The following is a 16,674-nucleotide window of genomic DNA, read 5'->3' as shown; positions in this document are numbered from 1 at the left end:
AACTAACATGCAATAACGCCGCCAACAACAACCAAAACTAGGCTAATCTTTGTCAACATGTAAATTAAATGTAACATTATTGTGAATCAAATTAAAATGTTCTCTTTTGCAAATGTAGGCATAGTAACAGAATAATTTAATAATGTTACAAAGATACTAAATCAATCCTATGTTTCATTAGGCTACTAGGCTATTTGTTTTGCCTTGATTCATTTAGGTTAGGCCTTTTTATTCAGGGGCCGTATTCACAAAGAATTTTAAGGCTAAAAGTAGCTCCTAACTGGCGAATTTAGGAGCAACTTCTAAAAATAATGGGCGTGTCACTCCTAACTTTAGGACTCCTAATTTTTTCACAAAAAGTAATTCACGAAGCATTTTAGAACTAAAAGTAGAACCTAAGTCTGGGACAGCTTAAGTCGAGAGGACTCCTAACTCACTAAGACCTATTCATAAACAGCTTTTTTGTGGCATTTTACGTTGCGATGTTTTGAAATGCGTAGCCTATGTGCAACAGGAGCTTCCAATCGCGAGGGAACAATTTTGCATTCATAAAAGGGATGCAATAACGCCACCAACAACAACCAAAACTACTCATTGTACTTAGGGTAGACGGGATCCTAGGTTCCTGGCTGGCTGGTGGGTGGGGGGGGGCTGTCAGTGATGGGAGAGTGGGTAGAGTGTTCAGCATCCTGATTGCTTGGTGGATGAAGCTACTTGCCAGTCTGGTGGTGCGGGAGCGGAGGCTCCTGTACCGCTTTCTGGAGGGCAGGAGGCTGAACAGTTCGTGTGCAGGGTGGGTTGTATCCTTGACAATCATTAGTGCTTTGCGGGTGAGGCGGGTGGTGTAAATGTCCTGCAGGGAGGGGAGTGGTGCTCCAATGATCCTCTTAGCTGTGTTAACAGTGCGCTGGAGGGTCTTCCTGTTCTGATCTGTGCAGCTTCCGCCCCACACTGTGATGCTGCTGGAGACGATGCTCTCGATGGTCCCTCTGTAGAATGTAGTGATGACGGGAGGCGTGGCACTTGCCTTCTTCAATTTGCGCACTATGTCTGTGTCTCTCCATTCTACGAGGATATAAGGCACATTCCAACTTTCTATCTATCCATCTTCTTCAAACCATTCACTTATCCACCCATTAAACTATCTATTAACATCCATTAAACAATCTGCCTATCAACATCATTAAACGTTCTGTCTATCAACATCAATTACACTATCTACATTCAACTTTTAAACTATCTACTCTGTCTCAGTCTTTAAGCATACAATCTGGCTCTAGGGGTGCACCGAATCCAAGGTTCGGTTTCGGATTCGGCCGAATCTTAAAGCTTTTTGATGGGATTCGGATTCTGCCGAACCTTCCACCTACTCAGTGTTTCCGCCGCTGCTAGAATATGAGTGCCATTGCAATTAGGCTACACTTACTAGCACTTACTATCCACCTCATGTCATGTCTCCCTGCCATTGTTTAGTACTCATCACATCATAGAAATATTCATTACAAGAGACAAATAGATATGCTTTGAGTTAGGTTTTTGAACCTTTATTTTAACTAATGACATAGAGAACATGATTAATTGCATCCATATATCAGTTGCCTAAAACTGAGACTCTGCCTTCCTTGGAAACTCGCAGAGCTTAAAGTGATGGGCACTAATTAGCCTCATGGTCTTAAAGTGACAGGCACTCAATTGACCGTTCGCAAAACCCCTCCCATCGAACGCAGATGAGCCAATGGCAGTCCACTAGCTCCGTGCAGGCAGACATGGCCCGTCACCTTCACCTTACGGCTCCATAGAAATGTATTGGGAGCCTTGATGTTTGTGCTCCACCACATCTGTGGATTAAGCCACACAGTCAACTCAATGCAAGTAAGGTAAATGTTAATTGGTTTCAGCATTGCCAGCATTGTGTATAAAATGATTGTCACTTGTAGATAACTAATGTTAGCATAGTTAGCTAACTGTTGCTAATGTGCTAGCTTAGTCACGTCAGAGAAGCATGGGGCTGTGCACAGTAGTGTAACATTTATTCACCATAAAATAATGAAGTTGAAGTGGCTCTGCAATGTAGGCTATGTTTCCGTTTTTTGGCAGCACCATGTAAGGCAGTTCCTTACATGACATGGCCCAGTGTCCTTGTAACATGGTCACATGTTTTTAGGAATGAATGTAAGTGTTAATGTCAGCGATATATAGTTGGCAGGATGTGCACACAGACAGGCACACACGAAATGTAATACACGGTCACCACCACACTGGTCTGGCCTGGTCTGGAACCTAAAAGACAAAAGCAAACAAGTTAGAGTTATACCAAAAACAAGGAATGTGTACAATTGTTCAATACAACTTAGATATTTAAGTGAGATTGTTGCACCATAAATTTGTAATGGTAGTTAAATATACTAGCCTATAGTATTGCAAACAAAGCAACATTTCGTGTTTTATTCATTTCAGTTTAAGGATAGTTGATAGCCAAACAGTTTCAAGTAAACAGCTTAGAACACTTTGTAGGCAAAGGGTGTGTTGTTGCTGTTGATAATCATAAACTGAGTCTTAAGGATGGACCATTCTGATATTATATATCTTGATAACCAACTACAACAGTTTATACAGCTTGCTAGGTTTGTCATCCACATTTTTTCTACAGATTACGATGTAGGCCTACTCTAGGATGTACTACAACTGGGAAGCTTGATTCGTGTGCCAGGCTACACTTTAAATTTTAGGCCAGAAATGCAATTTAATGCAGAAATGAGTAACATTAGCCTAGGCCAAGTAAACATACTCTGTAGCCTATGTTGACAACACAAACGTTATACAGTGGGTCCCAAGTTTGGACGGGTTCTTTCATGAATCACGCACCCCATTTTCTCAGCAGAAATGGCACAAACTGCAGTTGACACAAACAACCACAAGGTGTCACTTGGGAGTTCTGCCACTACTACCAGAGAATGTTCCTTCTGTGGTTCCACATGAGGGCGCTTGTCCACGAGTGCAGAATGAATGGAGATCTATGGAGCTGTACCCCTCAAAATCCACTTTTCTCGGGATATCATTTTTTTTCAAGTAATTTGAATATTGTATTCGAAAGGGGAGACAAAGAAAATACACTTGGTTGAATATTATATATTTTAAAGTCACTTAATTGTTCTAAAAAGCCTTTCAAACGTGTTGATGACATCATTCATTAGCACAATGCTAGCATGTTATGGGCAACAACGACCCAACCTGTAAGAAATCAAAAGGACATAAGTACTCGTTCATTAAACTTTTGACCTATAACCCATGTTGAAATTATACAAACTACAATCAAATCTGAGATTTGTCAACGACAATCAGGTGAAAGAGACAAATTTAGCCATCTAGCTCCATTGACTCCCATTCATTTTGCACTCATGGCCATCGCCCCCAGTGGAACTCTGGTGGAACTGCAACCAAAATTCGGTACAATGGGACTTAATACAGAGTGGCCAGGCTCTCCGTAGACGGGCTCTGCTACTACTTTTGATGCGACTTGACTTACTGCTTCCATGACACAGTTTCCAAGTCAGTAGAACAATCAGAGGCAGTTGAACCATTACCAAACAAATATGATAATACTATAGCGTGAGTTTATATATCTTATCAGGGGCGTCGCCAGCCGATTTTGCCGTGGCTTCAGCCCCGAATGTTTCGAGTGTAGCCTCGAATGTATTTTGCAAAGTTGACTAACAAATATACCATTATTCGGATCATGCATTGGAACTGTGAGAAGAGGTGGACCTATTTGTCAAATATAAAAGCAGGACACGGGTTTCCTCTCTTTCATGCAGCAGATCTAACTTGAACGTTACCTTAGGCTACCATAATTTGAAACGTAGGCATAATTTGAAACGTAGGCACGCACGAGAGAGAGACAGTCAGTTCCAGGGTTGGGCATGTCATTGTTTGCATTTCCTATTTAGTATAAGAAAGTTATAAGGAAATCATAAAGGCAACAAGGCAGGGGCGCCAGAACGAGTTTCAAAGTGCAGCCCAAAATCGTGTGCGCTGTATTTTCTCTTTCTTGCGCAAAGAAAATGTGTGCAAATAGCCTGCGTACTTCTGCTTCATAAAGTTGAACAAATGCATGTGGAAATTTCATAGATAAATAGAAATGGCCTACTGCCATGCAGTTTATGGAGTAGGCCAACTTGGAGTGAACTTAGGCTACACACGGGAGATTCTTTCTCTAGTCGTAGCTGAGCAGAGTTGGGTGTAAGTGTCATTAATCACGTTACAGTTCCTACAGTGTGCGAGCAAAGATATTCAGAATTCTGGGAGGGCGACAAGAATATTGACAAAAAAACAGAATTCATCGGAGTAGGCTGTTTGTTACCTTAGTGAGTGGGGAAACGGTGCACAACGAACTAGCTAATGACTAGTCTGATGTCAATCACACCACAAATTGATTTCAAAAAATATGTTAGGCTATAGGCTACAAGCTAGGACTGCCACTGTTTTCAGTGGGAAGAAGAGCATCTAGTATAATTAATTACAGAAGGAACGCAACTCGCAAGCACACTTCACTCAAAGCAGTTCAATGTTTTGCAAGTTGTGTGCGTGTCATCATTCAACATGAACCCAAAATTTAAATAAGAATTTTATCTTATCGAAACAACTCAACTAAATATCAGAGTGGGATAGGTTGGGATATTGTATAAATTTCACTTAAATTGCAACCGCAACATGCCTGATTGCCGTTCAAACGACAACGAAAAATATATCAAAGCACTTTTTGCGTTTGAATGTAGCATGAAAAAATGTTTAAACAGCTGGACAAATGATTTAGCTAATTGATTATAGCAGTAGGCCTACACCAGCAATTGTTGAACATTTACCTGTAGGACATTGAAAGTAGCCCAGCCTAACAAGCAGATGTTGCAAAAGACACAATTCATCAGAAATAAATAATGTAATCTGCATCGCTTTATTTAACAAACTGCATGCAACAGGAGGGTTGAGTTCGCTGTGAGGCCAAACCCAAGAGCATAGCCTATCTGTTAAGGCAGTCGATAGGCTATATGGTAAAGAGCTGTGTGTGCCTGGAAAGACGATAGAAGATGCTTTCTGAATAGCACAAATGTTATTCTCAATCGTTTTCATAAAATAGGCTAAGTCAAAGACAGAAAACTAAGTCTTATAATGACATAATGGTATAGTCTTTTTTCCATTTAGGATGCGCAGGTGAGGGATAAGGCTTTCATGGTGGACCACGCACTTTTTCTTGTGTCAGGAACTCTGCTCATAGGCTTAGTCAGTCCATAGCCCGGCATCAGCGAAGACGGCTCTGGTCATCCCATACCCTCCCCCCACTTCCCGTAGCCTACCATTATGAAGACCAGCGGGGAGTAAAACGACTTGTTGCCGTGTTGGGACATTAAGATTTTTCACGTTAAGCCCCCCTCCCCCACCCCCTTCTTTCACAAGCAGTGGGGGAGCACGGGGCACAACACTTTTTGGCTTTGGCTAAATATTTCTAAAATCATTTGAGTTTCACTAGTCATATGTTTTAACAAGCAACACTTGTTATTGAACTAATAACAGACGTGTGTCGAAAATTGACTTTATTTTCCATACGGAGAAATAACATATGCAGAGTCTAACCAAGGTCAATCTTGCCAAGAAAAGCCCTCAAACCTGAAAACACATGAGGCAAAAGTACAAAACATCACAAAAACTAAACTAACACGCGCATATTTTTGTAGGCTTATTATCATTGTAGCCTACAGTGTAACAGCGCGTTACAACTAACCCCGCTGGGTCACGTTTCTTTTAAGATAAGATAGCTCCTGCTATGTGTTGACTACATGTTTCAAAACGGTGTTCATTTTTAGCCTACAAGACGATTATTAGTCAGTGAGCTGCACCCACAACTCCGTAATCAAAAGACAAGCTACCACCTATTTACTTTGATGCCTTAAGACGTTTTGCTGTAGATCTACGTGAAAACACGTCCATACTGACTGATTTGTGGAACACCGTCTCATAGTAATGTGGTTAACTGACCAATAGCCTGCCCCGATCAACCATCTACAACTAGGAAAAAAGTCGTACATTTAACCCCGCGTTACTTTGTGCCCTGCCCTTCCCTGCAGCTTTCTGAAGCTAATGAGGTTTGCCCCCAAGCGGCTGCAGTTGTACTTACATTTCACCCAGCTGCGTGAATCACCTTGATTGTGAATGAAGTGTCAATTTTTAACCGGGACCCACTGTACCTCAACTTCTGTAGTGTGTTTTAACAATACTTTGGTCATATCGTCCGTTTCCAAACAGTATGGCTTTTATCAGGTCCCTTTCCACAGGTGTATTTAATCAAGAGCCAGATAGTATCTGTACAATATGATTAGGCTAGACTACTGTATCTGGTTAACGTTAACGTTAATGCTGGTTAGTGAGCAAATGTAACGTTAACGTCAGTGATTAGCTGGGAGCAATGTTAGGTTTGATTGTCGTTATCGGAACCTACGGCTAACCGGTCACTTTAAAGTTGACGACATACAGTAGCTGTTAGGCCTATTAACGCTGATAAGGTGGGTGCTAACGTTAACTATTCCCCTAACGTTATAACGTTAGTTTGGCTATTTGTGACCTATCATTTCATACAACATAATGTTTGACGACATAAATGAGTCAAATGCCAAAAATCGGACCAATTACCTTGTCTGTAATTAGAGAAGAACAGTCAGTTTCGAGCAAGTAGCCTAAAGTGGGATCACGGCAGGCGATAAGACGAACGTTCAGAAGACCGCTCCAGTGGTGATTGCTTTCAGCTGCAGGTCACGTCATAATGCTAAAAGTTGCCGCCACAGTGGTCAATGTTAACTCAATGGGAATTTGTTGCTCTTTTATCGTAAATATCTCAAAAAGTATAAAGTTCACAAATGTAAAAAATACATTGTACAATTGTCTGTTAAAAGACCTTTTGTAGGAGTGTTTGAATGACGTCAAACGGTTCAGTGGTTTTAGTGTCATTAAATGTCAAACTTGGTCGGAAGAAGAATAAAAAAAATAGAGAATAACTAGAAAAGCATTTCCTGAAGGAAATACAGTGCATGAAAATGCAATAATATGATGTAAAATATCATATAGAGTAAAAACAAACTATATTGGTTGCTAGGTAGATGAGGTTTAATATAGTTGGAATGACTGAACAGTTAAATAGGTGGATAGTTTAAATGGTTAAATTATTTAGGTAGATAGTTGACGATAACTGACAGTTGAAATTAGCCTAGAAATCTAGACGCACCCTAGCGGCGGCAAATTAATTTGCTCAGCCTGTACGTCTAGTATCAAACCATAGGGATTTCTATTGGGTAACACCGTGGATACTATTCAATCACAGCGCTCTATTTTGTTAGAGTCTTAAGGCGGGCTTAACAGGATAACGACAGTCCTGCAACGGTGAACAACAAGGAAGGTGGCTATGGCGAACGAAGAGCGGTTGTTTGAATCGGCGTTGGCGTCAACTTTGGAGAAGTTGGACTTGTGCTTTTCTTTGAAAGTTGAGCAACACAATGCACTTAAGTCATTCCTTTCAAAGAAGGATGTATTTGCCGTTTTGCCAACCGGATACGGATATGGTCGTAGCACTGGCCTATTGCATGCCTAGGCAGTTTGAAAGACAATTCTCTGCCCGCCCCTTGGATTAAGCGAGGTGAATGGTTCGATGCCAGACTATACATTTCAATGATATAGGATGGCCCGCCAGGCTAAGTTGAAATGGCTCTGACGGGGAAAAAAAAAAAAAAAAAAAACTTTGACAATCCCTATATGACCCCCCCCGGTAAAAAATGAAAATGCAATATTATTCTGCTTTAATCGCTCCTATCTTCAGTTCAGATGTTCAGAACTGGACCAAATTTTATGTGGATGATTGACCTGGCATTCTCTGGGGGTATGCCAAGTTTCGTAGAATTTCATCCATGGGAGGGTCTAAAAAAATTAGGTTATGTGTACATTTAGTGACTGTACACTCATTGGCCTGTAGATGGCGGTGCACACATATACACATGCACACACACACAGGCACCCACATACTATCGGTATTAGAACGGCCGATACATAATTACAAATTCAGTAGGATTAAAAGAAAGCCAAAATAAATATTCATCATCATCATGGCTGCATTTTCAGTATTGGCGATAAGTAGTCGTTTGTCCACTAGATGGCGCATCGTTGCAGTGAGACGTCATTTTGTTGGAAGTTAAAAGTGGGTTGGAAAAAACAATGGACGCTTCCTACAAGGACTGTAATTTACCGCAGCGGACATCTAATAAGGATAGGACGATGTTCACATGAAGTGTAATTCCCATTTCTCCTTGAAGCCGAAATAAATCTGAGGATGTTTATCGGACATGCTTGGTTTTTACTGCAGGTACGTTAATCTTGTAATATCAATAAGGACCTAGGTAATGTTACCGTTAGCGTTGGTTGAGTGATGGAGGCATTTGATTGATTGCATTTGTAGAAAACTATAAATACGGTTATACCAAGCAAATTGATAGCAGCACTGTTTGTATCTTTCGACTGTCATTTATTGCACGTGCTACAAAATCATTCTGTGCAATGGAAGATTTACCAACGTTACACCGGTCTGATACAGTTTTGCCTATACATGCGTGAGACTGAGACGCCTGTTTATTTTGTTTTAAGTGCGTGCATGGTGTGAGAGAGGGGAATCGATGTGCTTTGATTCCAGCTTGGTAGTTGTAGTCTGTGAAATTAAAAAGCACGTGTGGTTGAAGTATCCAAACAATGACACCTTCATTTCATTATGGCTGCTTTAGCAACACACCTTAAGCTACTGTGTAGTGGGTCCCATTTAGAAGTGGCTACTTCATTCGCGCTTTCCTTGACTCATGGAGCTGCGTGAATGTTATTACAACTTTTCGCCACGATATGGCAGTTTAAGTCTGCTTGTAATTTTTTCAGAATTTTTTGAGACCTAAATGCGTGGGCCCTGGTTGAACTGACGTGGAATGACCCTATTGACAATTTATGTTGTAAATAGGCCTACCTTATAAGCCTACCTGTAGCTTAGGGAAGCTAACAGCTTTCTATTAGGATCTAGTTTGTTAGTTACAGTTTTGTCATAACTCCCTGATGCATTTTTGCATTTAGAATAGCCAGAGCGTGGATATCTCAATCGGAAAATTAAACAATATCGGGTGCCTAGACTAGGCTGGGTGAACCCAGCCTGATCTGCTCGCTATTTATTTTTTGATTTCTTAAAAGATTGAGCTTGGTCTGGTGAAAGCCAGACTAGCCATGGACCTCAGTTACACAGTGCAAGGGAACATGAATCAGCCTATATTTGCACGAACAATAACGGACAACAGCTCTTCAACTTTGGCCCGTTAAAATGTGTTAAAATGTTACTTAATTTGTGCATTAACAATAACGTTTCGGACTACTGTTACTTAATTTGTGCATTGACAATAAAGTATTACATGAACTAAAGATGACTAAAATTTTATGTAGAAGAAGAAACATTCACAAAAAATCCATCCATCCAAAAATGACCTTTGTTTTTGATAGCTGTTGAAAACGGCATGGAACTGACAGATGTTTTTGTTTATAAATAAATAAATAAAATTATGCTGATACCTTTTGCTTTTCCCAAATACAATGTAGCCTACAGGTGTAAGTGACCTTTCATCAATCCAGTTGCAATGGATGAACTGTGATGAACTGCCCTACTCGTGATTGTTATAAAACCTTTAAAATCTCTAAACAATGCTACATCTTCTTTGGCTATTCTACAATCTATTCACCTTTTCAGCACCAGTAGGCTACTTTCTGTGCAGCCGCACACACACACTCAGGCATGCCAAACAAGCATACACAAATGTTTCAAGAGTGGGGGATGGAGTAAAATATGGTGACAAATTGAAGTGTGATTTATTTTCGCGGAACGGATGTACAGGACTGAGCGGCGATCATATTTTATACCACTATGCGGTACATCTAGTGTTTGCTAGCAGTTATGTTAACTATGTTAACAAAGATAATAATGTTAACCATGTTACCTAACTTAGTTAATTTAGCTAATGTTTTCTAGCAGTTTTTTTTTTTTAAATGTTAATGCTGTTAACTATGTGACTTAGCTAACTTAGCTAATAATTTATAGCAGTTATGCTAAAATATTAAGATTAATTAATTAATTAATATTTAAAAAATCAGGTTTGCGTGTTCTCACGTGCAAATTTCTTTTGTGTTTCCCGTACACTACGAATGTGTTTCCCACACTGGCAACGTGAAACGTAGCCAAAGTCATAGAGTGCAACTTTAAGCCAGGGGAAGACATCCAACTTGTCGATGAAGGTATCGTCATCCCACTCCAGTGAAATCGCTCCAGTTTAAATGAAGGAGAAATAAATACAAGCCGAATTGTCACCTTAAACAGAAAACTTAAATCCCAAAGAACTAAGAGCAACGGCAATTTCCCTCATAGAACATTTATTTTAAAATGCAACACTGATAGTGCATCAATGAACAAGCTTGGCAACGTCAATACACATAAACGTAAAACTAAAGGAATCAGTGGGATTAATTGCCTAAAGAATACTGGCTTAGCATCCAAGTTTTACTTTCAGCCTTCTACTTCATATGAAGCATATTCAAATTGCTCATGTTTTTCTTTGCTCTCCGTAACACACTCTCATGTTTGCGCGAAATGTGTCTTCTTAGATTCCAAAATGAATATTTACTCACTGAAACAGTGTCACCACATGGTCTACATTGTATCTAGTTGTTTTGCAGGAATAATACACTTGTATGACTTATCAGTTTCCTTTCTAAAATATTTAGCAAACACCATCCCCATCAACGAACTTACAATATCTTTGAAATTTTTAAAACAACGGTCTTGGTTTTATTAGGAAGACATGAATTCTGGGTGGATTTGGGCATGTCTCAGACTCGTGGTGTGAGCAGTATCGGAGCGAAATTGGAGCGGAACAGAGCGGCCGCTCCGGCCTCTAAATTAAAAAGCGATCCAAGCTCCAACAAAATTCCACCCGCTCCTCTCACTAGCTCTGATCTGTCATTTACAATTGCTCATTGCTCGTCACTTTGTGTCAGAAATTAGGATAAATTAGGATGAACTTGGGGGGTGGGGTAGGTAATGGTGTGTGTGAGTGTCACCATCACCTGCTGGCAACCCTTCACTCAACACCACCATCTGCAAGCTGATGGGTGTACAGTCACTAGATGTACATGTACAAATTCATTTATTTCATGGCCCCCCATGGACAGAATTTCAAGAAACTTGGCATGCCCTCAGAGGCTTTTAGCATGACCATACACATCAAATTTGGGACTGTTCAGAACATCTCAGCCGAAGATATAGAAAGAATTCTGTGACTTTGCTATAACTCCGTTACCATATCTGTAACGGAGTTACACATTTTAACCTGAGAATATTTCCTATACTTTCAATTTGAAATGAAATACTAAATCAAGTGTCCTTACCATGGTGCATTTTTGCGATTAATGACATTGGGGGAGTGGGGCATTTTATGGTAACGGAGTTACAGAACAGTTTTTTTTCTCCTCCAGTTTTTTTAAGTCTCCTAAAACCCCTTTAGATATATTTTTTTCTTAATTTTTATGTCAAAACTATATCAAGGGAAATGTGTGCAAAATAGAATAGAAGAATAGAATGAGCAAAAAGTTGGCAATACCTTTCACAATTGATCTAGGGCACATAGAGTTTACAAAACAGAGTTTTGTTGTTTCTAAGTGATTGGTAATCATACCAGATGTGTTTTGTAGAGATGTTTAAAGTTTTATTTTTACCCTAGATGTTAACATGTGTGTGGTCTTCCCCACATGCAATAAAAACTGCTTAATTACTGTACTGTGGAGTGATTTCTGGGCTTACACAGCCTCCTCTCTCCCAATGAGCTCACCCCCCACCTGTGGGCCAAATTTGCTAAAACAAAGTTTGACCCTAAATGGCACCTGTACCTAGTAAGTGTAAGGGGGGGAAAAACAAGAAAAACACAACATATGTGACCCTGCAAGGCGAAACCAGACGTTTTGGTATATTTTTCAAAATTAAGTTGTTGTACTCACATCAACGGCCATAAACTAAGCTTTCCAACGATATGTAGGCTACTGTATATCGAGGTTATTGCAAAAAGTATCGCTAAGATAACCGCATCCAAAGTTGGCATGGTTCGGTCACGATACGCCAGAAGAGGAGAAAATCACCTTTTTAAGTGAAAATTGTCATGTGCGATAGTGTGAGGGAACGGCTATGATTAGCCTTACGGTAGCGTGACTTTGAAGCGGATGACTGACTATGCAGTTTCAATCGTGCAATGAGTCTCTTTCTGCCCCCTAGTTAATACCTGGGACGGTCATAAGGTGTCACTATAGAATATAATTAATGTATTTCGGGGGAAGTAAGGGGAGAGGAAGTTCTGTGTGTACACAGATTGTGTATAGCCTACTTTTAAAATGTGCTAACCTACTTCAATGGAAAACTTCTCCTGGTCCCTAAAATGATGCCAGGATATTTCTAAAAGTTTGTGCTTTTGACCGTTCGTGCCCTGAAAGGCAAGTCTTTCACATTCATATTTGGTTACATCTGCCAAGAACGATATAGAGCTGTATTGAGTAATGAGTAGCCTAATGAGTAAATTAGCTCTACCGTACCCTACCGTAAACCCTTATAGCAGCTTGGACAAAGGGAATGACTGCTGATGTGTTGAATCTTCACCTAAATAAAGTAAGGGTTTAACAGTCAAAATGTATGTTTATCTGTGAAATTCAGGCACGTGCAGAGAAGGGGGACTACAGGGGCTCTAGCACCTGCCCTTTTGCCCCTTTGATGTCCAAGTGCCCTTTTGACAAGACCCATTTTTTACCTTTTAAAATTTGTAATACTTGGCCCGGGCCATGGCGCGACTGGCTGGGGCACCTGCACCGTACGCCGGCGACCCGGGTTCGATTCCCGCCCCGTGGTCCTTTCCGGATCCCACCCTGACTCTCTCTCCCACTCGCCTTCTGTCATTCTTCACTGTCCTGTCATTAAAGGCCTAAAAAGGGCAAAAATGTTTTAATACTTCCGCTAGTTCCAACGTGAATATTCGCTAAAATGTCTCATTAATAGTTTGTGAAATTACAAATGTACAAAAATAACAATTTTCTGTGTTAATTGAAATGCCTTGCGGCCACCAATCCGTGACGTCATACATTCAGTGAACTCTCAGAAGGTGCACGCAGGCACAGTGCTGCAGGAGACGTTTGGGAGCACGGTAAGGTCACTTGGCAGTTAGCCTATCTGAACATGCAATAGTATTCAGCTTAGAGATAGAGAATAAAATGTTTAAAGTTGTTTCATGTTTAATAAAGTAGGCTATCAAACCCGTTTTAATCATGTCATGTCCATCCATTTCAATAACCTGGCAGCTTCGAAAATCTAAGGCTGAACGTTCATAACATATTCTGTTTAGGTTACTATGTTATAGTAGCTTAGGTTAGTAGACCTAGTTCATAAAGCAGAGTAGGCAAACCTTTTCTAAATTGTCATAAGCCGACGACATAGGCTACTGTAGTTGTTTAACTAACCCAACTCCACACGTCGTTCTCTTTTTACAGTAGGCTACATTACGCGTCATTTCACTCAGTGGCCACACGCACAGCACGTGAATCTGCAAGACACCAGCTTGCTAATGGTGGTAGTTCACTGTGATAAACATTAAAATTATAGCCTGACAAGCCAGACTAGGCAATAACATATTTGCTGCCGCTAGGGTGCGTCTAGATTTCTAGGCTATTAAAATTAGCTTTGAATTTAATCAATAAGATGTAGCCGTATAGCCTATGATCTCTGTGTAGACAATAGCCTAATGAAGACCTATCTGTCTGTGCCCTGGCTACAGTAGGCCTACAGTACATGCACTCCTATTGAATTTTCAGAACCAAGGAGAGAAATGAGAAAAATGTGTTACAGCTCTGTCTGCTATTTACACCCATTCTTCTTGATACATAATAAATATGAAAATGTATCAAATGTTTATCAGTACATTAGACTACTTTGCAAATTGCTAAACCATATAATAGCCTGTCCCACCATCATCATTGAAATAGCATAATGCTAGAATTTAAATGCAAAAATAAAAAGAATTAAAAAAATGTCCAGCTCAGGTTCAGATGATTAAAGCTTTATAGGCTAGGGAATGTAAAACTTAAGTTCCAGTTTACACCATTCAAAGTGTGTGTATCTTTTCTAGCTTTCGTATGCATTATGTTCTATAAAACATATTATATTCTGCAGTGCAAAGATGCCCACTAAAGACAAGTTTTAAATAAAGTTTTAAAACACGTTTTCTGAAAATTTTGTTCCATGTGCCCTTTTTTTAAATTTGAGCCCCTGCCCCTTCAAAGGTCTCTGCACGCCCCTGGTGAAATTTGTTCACAATATGAAAGTGTAGACTGTATACTGTCGAATTATGCGAAAAAGTGAAATTCGACATTTTAACCTGTACGTTTGTTTATTGTGGATTTTCTCAAAATACCACCGTGCGCAAAGCGACTGGTTTCGCCTTTCAGGGTCACATATAGACATATCATGTTTGCCAGGCTCCCTAATGATAAGTATCAAATAAGTGTTCAATTGAATTGTTATTATGTTGTTGTGTGTAGCCTATTCTATTTAGGTTGTGATATGGAGGGGAAACCATTGTGGCACAAACATTTCATAACACTGTTAATTAATTAGCCAAATGTTATCGTAAGTAGATGACAAGCAGCTGACCACCAACAATCCAGCTGTGTTCTTCTTCAACCCCAAAACAGAAAAAGTTGGGACATGGTGTAAAATGGGAATAAAACCGGAATGTACTGCAATAATATGCAAAAATCTTAAACTCAAATTTAGTTACAAAATGGACAGACATCGTATCAAATGTTGATTATTTTATGGAAAATATATGTTAATTTTGAATTTGATACCAGCTACATGTTTCAAATAAAGTTGGGACAGGGATAACAAAATGCTGGAAAAGTTGTGTAATAATAAAGAAAACAAAAGGAGGAATGTTTCACAACTAATTAGGATAACTGGCAACATGATTTGGTAGGAAAAAGAGCATCCCAGAGAGGAAGGGTCTCTTAGAAGTAAAGATGTAAGGGTATTCATCACTCTGTTTCATCATTTGTGCACACAGGCTTACACAATGTAATTTGAATGCTTCTTTTAAACATGTTGCTGGCGTCAAATTCAAAATTAATATATTTTCCATGAAATTGTCGAAATTTTTATTTTCAACATTAATATGTTGTCTATGTCCAAAACTTTTTTTCGGTTTTGGGGTTGTAACATTAGCTAACCAGCTAAGAATTGCATGCATGCTGCTAACTGTTACCTTTTCTTTGTTGACTTTGTGGTGATGACACGTTCATTTGTATGCATGAGTATTAACCTTTCATAACCTTTCTTTTGCTGAACTGTCATTTGGCCGTAGCCTATTCAGTGCTGCTGCAACAACCTTACCTTCTGAAGGCACCCTTGCCACCATCATCTATGTTAATTCTTGATATGATTTTATTCTGTAGCTCCATACATTGTAAATCTGAAAGCCCTCATAAATAGATGTCATTAGCAAGTAAACATTTCTTCACCCATCATCGATAGAGGTAGGTTTGTGATAAATGAAAAATTGTTCATTGGAAACTGAAGACTTGATTCCAGGAAATGTGGGCATTATAGCAGAAGGCTGTTTTTTTATGAGGAATGATTCCATATATCTAATTATTTCTCTGCAATGTCTTTTGATTTTTTTCTAGGTTCACATGATTGCTAAAGGCTAGAAATACTCTCAATGAGTAGTCATCTATTAAAGACGCCTACAGTGACTTCTGCAAGTACAATAGGACACTTGAAAGGATGTATGCTGCCAAATTGTGAAAATAGTTCTGGATTTGGGAGCAAAAGGCTGATGGATTTTTGAAGGGCAAAGACTGTTGAATTCACCATGGTGTGACAAAACTATAAAACTGAATGTATTTATGATCAGCAAAAACTATGATCCAGTAAGATATCTACACTGCTGCTTACTGATTTCATCCTTTTCTGACTCTGAAGTCATCTCTGGGTTTCAGTCAAAGAAGTGTTCTTAGTCTTTTTGTTATCTTTGAAGAAATAAAGATGTGAAATTAAAGGGACGTACAAGTTTGTAGATTAAGCTTTATTTCCATATTCTTGCAACAATACCTTTATTCATGTGCTGCTGAACAAATTGGTAGAAAGACTTTATATTGCTATATTGAGAGGTGATATTTTCCCCATCCCGTTGATTCATGTTTTGCAGCAATGTTGGAGCACCAACTGTTCAATCAATGGAAATACATTGCATAAGTTTTGTCAGTTGCATCCCTGTGAGTGCCACAGACCAATAAACTAATTTAAGTCACAAAAGATCTACTTGTGCATGTTCTTTTTGTCTCAAGACAGGTGACTTATTAGTATAAGTATATACTCTTTTGATCCCGTGAGGGAAATTTGGTCTCTGCATTTATCCCAATCCGTGAATTACTGAAACACACTACGTACACAGTGAACACACAGTGAGGTGAATCACACACTAATCCCGATGCAATGAGTTTCCTGCTACAGCGGCGCTCGGGGAGCAGTGAGGG

The 16,674-nt window shown here is 39.6% G+C and overlaps 1 protein-coding gene across 2 annotated transcripts in view; it reads left to right on the top strand.

The window, feature by feature from the left end:
• pwwp2b (PWWP domain containing 2B) overlaps positions 1-16,453 on the top strand; it is a 33,978-nt gene extending 17,525 nt beyond the window's left edge. For both annotated transcript variants that reach the window (XM_042065917.1, XM_042065916.1), the window contains exon 3: positions 15,823-16,453. In XM_042065917.1, coding sequence (XP_041921851.1) covers positions 15,823-15,839 — 17 coding nt within the window. In that variant the 3' untranslated portion in view covers positions 15,840-16,453. The remainder of the gene's footprint in view (positions 1-15,822) is intronic.
• Positions 16,454-16,674: the final 221 nt, after the last annotated feature.

Source organism: Alosa sapidissima, chromosome 16, assembly GCF_018492685.1.
Source record: "Alosa sapidissima isolate fAloSap1 chromosome 16, fAloSap1.pri, whole genome shotgun sequence".
In the NCBI taxonomy this organism is placed as follows: Eukaryota; Metazoa; Chordata; class Actinopteri; order Clupeiformes; family Clupeidae; genus Alosa; species Alosa sapidissima.
This window is presented reverse-complemented; position numbering and strand designations above follow the sequence as displayed.